The following is a 6,002-nucleotide window of genomic DNA, read 5'->3' on the forward strand; positions in this document are numbered from 1 at the left end:
TTCAGTCTCTAATATATCTTCTTTCTGAAGTATGTAGTTTCATAAAGACTGGTATTTCAAGTTCTGGGAGGCAAATAAAAACAATGACAATGACCTATGTTGTGTTGGGAGTGTTTTTGGACTTGCATGATTTACAACTTGAAGGGGCATTTTCCATTCTTAGCGCTAAGACTTTTAATAGACAATCCATGGCTCTTTTGGAAAATATTACCACTTAAACTATTATTTATATATAAATATGTATGTATATATGTATATAATATGCATGTGTCTGGTATGTGTATGAATATGGGTATATATATATTTAATATATAATAAATATATCAATTCTGTGTGTATATACTGTGGATTTGCATATACACGCATATATCTATTATATATGATTATATATATATATATGTATATATATATATATATATAATGTCTGTCTATGGCTTTTAAAATATACTTAGTTTGATTCATCCTTCCTCTCACCTAATCCCCAGTCTTTACCCTCTTGCCATCTTCCTTGTAAAATCCTCACCCCATTCTTACAGTTCCTCCCTTCATAGAACCTGAATCCTACTTCAACCCTCTCTAGTTCTCTTCATTGTCCTTTTATAATTTCCTCATTTACCAGTGACTCTGGGTTCTATATTCACATCAAAATGTCCCAAGATAGAATCTACAAACTTGAGTTAGTATGTGGTGTTTTTTTTTTTTTTTTCTCAGTGTTGTCTACCTCACCCAGTATGATATGTCCATTCATTTGCCTGTAAATGGAATGTTTTTTTTTAAATGGCTGAATACATTTTTGTACCATTTATGCATGAATGCACATCTAGGATGTACATGCACTATCTATTGTGAATAGGGGACATGAACTGGTACCTACTCAACAGGATGTTAAGTCATGTCAGCAAATATCAAGGATTATGTACAGATCTATTTTTAGCATTTTGAAAGTTCTCTATGCTGATGTCCATAATAGGTATAATAGTTGGAAATTCTACCAACAATTAATAAGGGTGCCATGTGTAAATATGTACTTTGTAAGAAAATTCTTAAGGAATCATATTATTTTTACTTATCGAAAATTATATGTAAGAATATAATGTATAAACACACATATGTATATGTGTATATAGATATATATGTATACACACATACACACACACATATATATGTGTGTGTATATATATATATATATATATATATATATATATATACATATATATATATATATATATATATATATAATAAAGTTATATGTTGTTTGAAATGAAATGAAGTAATGCTGCTTGTGCTAACCACATTTTTACTAATAGCCATAGATCATGTCTTCCTATTTTATTGACATAAAAATCACCCTGACCAAGGCAACTAAAAAATAAAACATTTAATTTGTGCATTCTCAGAGCTTTAGGGGTGAGTCATGATAATCAATTATTAGGGGCAAGAACCATGGTAGCATGCAGGCATGGCATTAGAGCAGTCAATGAAAATCTACATCATTGCTATGGGAAGGGGTGGGGGAATAAAACAGTTTCTCTGTGTAGCCCTGGTGTTCCAAGAACTTTTTCTGTAGACCAAACCAGCCTGGCCTTGAAATCACAGAGATCCAGCTGCCTCTGATTCCCAAGTTCTGAGATTAAAGGTTTGTGCTGCTATGATTTTATGAAAAAGTATATTTTGCATAAGTTGGAAACAAGGACAGACAGATAGGTAAACACACACATACACACAAACAGACAGATAGAGAGATAGATAGATAGATATATAGTTGAGAGAGAGAGAGAGAGAGAGAGAGAGAGAGAGAGAGAGAGAGAGAGAGAGAGAGAGAGTGTGTACTGAGACTGGTGTGTGGCTGATATTTCAAATTATATACATACTTCCATCAAACCATACCTACTGTATTTCCAAACAGTTCAATAAACTAGGAAACATGCATTTAAATATAGGAGCCTATGGGGCCATTTTCATTCAAACCTAAAATCAACAGCAAAAAGCAAAGCACAGTTTCATGTTGTTGAGCGAGGAAGTCCAAGAGAGTCTTCAAAAAATATAGACTATTCATGTTGACCTTGGCTACCTCCCAGACATTGAAGGTAAGTCCCCATTATTGAGGATCACATGTATTTCAGCACTGAAGGTGAAGGACTTGAGTTGGATCTGTTATGAGGTCTTTCTCTATAAGAATTTGCCCAAGGATTATAGCTGATGCTGGAAGGCACTTGCTGGCAGGAACCAGATAGGGGTGCCTCCTCAGGGGCTCTGTCAGAGTCATGCAGCTGAGCATGCTTGCAACAATCATCAGACTGAGCATGGGAACCTTTGTGTAAGGGTTCAGTGGTGGGAGGATGAAGGAGTTGAAAGGGCTTGTAGTCTCATGGGAAGAACAACATTGTTGATCCACCAATTCCTCCACAGCTCCTATGGACTAGAACACCAACCATTGAGAACACATTGAGAGGCCCATGGCTCCAGTTGCATATGCAGTGTCTGTCAACAATGTGAGAAGAGTCCTTTGAACCAGGGAGGGCACATTTTTCCAGTATAGGAGAATACTGAGGCACTGAGATGAGATGGTGATTGGGAGCTAGTATACCTTTCTGAAGACAAGTAGAGGGGGGATGTGGGATCTGGTTGGGCAGAGGAGATACCATTTCAAATATAAATACAGAGAGTATTTCATTTAAAAAAAAAAAGGAAAAAGAATTAGCTCTTTGATGGTACTATGTAAGTGGCCAAAAGAGGAGAAAAATCAATTTATTTTTGGCACCACCTATGAACTACAACAGCCAGCATGACAAGATATCTTTTAGTTGCAATAAAAACAGATGTATACATAACAGCCATATAATTGAATTTAATGCATGTGCAGAACAGAGGATTGATTCCTGGTAATGAAAATTTAGCAACCTATCCTGGGGTAGTGAAATTATGGAACTTAGAGAAGAACATAGTACTAATACTTTATTAAACCCGGAAAATTCCCAACTTCCTTCTAAATATTTATTCTTATACCTACAAGTTAGGGTGCTTTCATCTATTATTAGAAGGGCTTCTTTTTTTCCAATAGACAAGAGCAATTTGAGGTTAAAATTTTGGAGACGAGTGGGTAGCCTCATATCCCAACCTGTGGCTTTGCCTAACCTGTGGATATGGTCTCTACAGGTTCCCTCATCCCTTTCTTGGGCATGTTAGCTAATGTTATACCCGTTGAGTCCTGGGAGGCTCTTTCTTTTCCTTTTTTCTTTTTTTTTTTCTTTTTCCTTTAACTCCATTTATTTTATGCTGAATTTATTCCCATGCCATGAGCTTTTGCTTCAATTTCTTTTGGGATATCCTTTTCTTCTGTGCAACCTCCTCTTCTGGCTTTGGAACGATCTGTTCCTTCTCAGTGAGTATCATCTCAATGTGGCAAGGGGAACTCATGTATGGGTTAATTCGGCCATGAGCTCTGTAGGTTCGCCGGCGCATCTTAGGTGCCTTGTTCACCTGGATGTGTTCAATGACTAGAGAATCTACATCGAAACCCTTAAGTTCAGCATCACTCTCTGCATTCTTAAGCATATGCAGCAAAAACTCAGCACTATTTTTTGGCCACCGTCCCTGTGTCCAGCCCCACTCTTTGGCCTGTGCGCACTTACCAACGCCACCATTGTAACGCCGGAATGGCACACATTGCTTCTTTAAAGTGACATCCTTCAGATACTTGCTGGCTTTACGGATATGCATACCTTTGATTGCCTGGGAAGTTTCCCGGGTGTTCTTAAAATGAACACGAAGGTTTGAACCTCTGGATTTGCATGATTTTGTGGGATTTTCTGGGTCAAGGGAGTAGCGAACCATCTTTACAGGTCACCTCTGCAGCATCAGGGACTTGCTGGTGGTTACCACCAGTTCCCATCCCTATTGCTACACAAGTCTGTTCAATTTCCTGACATTCTGTCCACTATCCCAGTCTCCTCCCATACCCGACCTCCACCCCCTTTTCCCCTACTCCTTCTCTACTCCTCTCAAGCCCTTTCCATTCTCTACTTCCTATGAGAATTTTGTCTCCCTTTTAAGAAGGACTGTAGCATTCACACTTTAGTCTTCCTTCTTCTTGAGTTTCATATGGTCTGTGAGTTGTATTGAGGGTATTCAAAGCTTTTTGTCTAATATCTACTTATCAGTGAGGATATACAATGTGTGGTTTTTTTTTTTGTGGCGGGTTTACCTCATTCAGTATGACATTTTATTTTATTTTATTTTATTTGTACAGTCAAGATTTTATTTCCCTCCCGTACAAACACTTACTGTTCCATATTCCATAACTCCTCCCAACCCCTCTGTACCTACAAGTATATCCCCACCTCATCTTCATTGCCATACCTCTAAACTCCATGTAGCTTCTAGTCTGTTGAGGGTTAAGTGCATCTTTTCTGACAGAACCCAGACCCAAGAGTCCTTTGCTGTATGTCTGTTGGGGAATTCATATCAGCTGGCATATGTTGCCTGGTTGGTGATCCAATGTTTGATAGATCTCAGGGTTCCAGGTATATTGAGGCAGTTGGTCCTTTTTCAGGATCACCCCTCTTCTTAGCTACCTCCATCTTTTCCCTAGTTCAACCACAGGGTCAGCAGCTTCTCTTGGTTGGTTTGGTGCAAATATCTGCATCTGACTCTTCCAGCTGTTTTTTGAATCTTTCAGGGGGCAGCCATGTTAAATCCCTTTTTGTGAGAACTCCATAGCCTCAGTAATGGTGTAAAGCCTTGGGATCTCCCCTTGAGCTGGAGCCTATTTTGGACCTTTCTCTGGACCTTCTTTTCCTCAGTCTCTTCTCTATTTCCACTTTTGCATGGAATGGAAACAGTCATGGGTCAGAGTTTTGACTGTGAGATAGGAACCCCATCCTTCACTTTATGCCCTGTATTTTTGCTGTATGTGGACTCTACAAGTTCCCTCTCCCCATCGTAGAGCATTATATTTAGGGTCCAGTCACTTTAATTCCCAAGGGTATCTTACCTCCTGGATCTCCAGTATATTCTGGAGGGTCCTCCCAACATCCGATCTTCCAAGGTCACCTGTTTTTATTTATTCTGCTGGTCCTCACATCTTCAGTCCTTACACTCTACCCAATACCTGATTATGTTTTCTACCCCCTGTCCCCTTTCCCTCCCAGGTTTTTTTCCCCCTCCTTAGTAGTGGTTGCTCTCTGCTCTATCACAAGTGGGACTAAAATGCTCACTTGGGACTTCATGGGTATTCTATATTTTTAATTTTCTTAATTTTTGGTTAATATCCAAATATTAGTGAGCACATAGCATGCATGTCCTTTTGGGTCTGAGTTACCTCACTCAGGTTGATATTTCCTAGTTCCATCCACTTGCCTGCAAAACACTAGTTACAATGAGCAAAAAGTACATGCAAAACAGGATGTAACCCAGAATTAGTCAGAGTATTCTTAGTGTGTAAGGACTGAGTATAATTTTTTTTTCTTGAACTTCACACAGTCTGTGAGTTGTTTCTGGGGTAGGCTGAGCTTTCTGGGGTTAGTATCCCATTATCAGTGACTGCATATTATGTCTGTTCTTTTGTGACTGGGTTATCTCACTCAGGATGATATTCTCTAGATGCAACCATTTTCTTAAGAATTTGGTTAATTCATTGTTAATGGCTGTATTTGAACCACATTTTCTCTTGTGGACATCTGTGTTGTTTCCGGCTTCTGGCTATCACAAATATGAGCACTATGAACACAGTAGAACACATGCCCCGGTGGGGCATCTTTTGGCTATATTCTCGTGAGTGTTATTGCTGGGTCTTTAGGTAGATTTATTTCCAATTTTCTTAGGAACTTCCAAGTTGATTTCCAGAGTGGTTGTAACAGTTTGCAATCCCTCCAAATATGGAGAGTTGTTCCTCTGTCTCTATATTCTCACTGAAATGTGTTTTTACCTGAGGTTTTGATATTTGGTGTAAGGTGGGATCTCAGGGTTGTTTTGACTTGCATTTCTCGAATCATTAAGGACTT

The 6,002-nt window shown here is 38.7% G+C and overlaps 1 protein-coding gene across 1 annotated transcript; it reads right to left on the bottom strand.

Moving 5' to 3' along the window:
• Window positions 1-3,282: 3,282 nt before the first annotated feature.
• LOC308420265 (large ribosomal subunit protein uL22-like) lies at window positions 3,283-3,834 on the bottom strand (the record flags this gene model as incomplete). The annotated part of the gene is made up of 1 exon (XM_080916210.1): window positions 3,283-3,834. One exon carries the CDS (start codon window positions 3,832-3,834, stop codon window positions 3,283-3,285), a length of 552 nt encoding a protein of 183 aa, XP_080772336.1.
• Between the last annotated feature and the right edge of the window lie 2,168 nt (window positions 3,835-6,002).

Source organism: Micromys minutus (assembly GCF_963924665.1).
Source record: "Micromys minutus genome assembly, chromosome: 1".
NCBI lineage: Eukaryota > Metazoa > Chordata > Mammalia > Rodentia > Muridae > Micromys > Micromys minutus.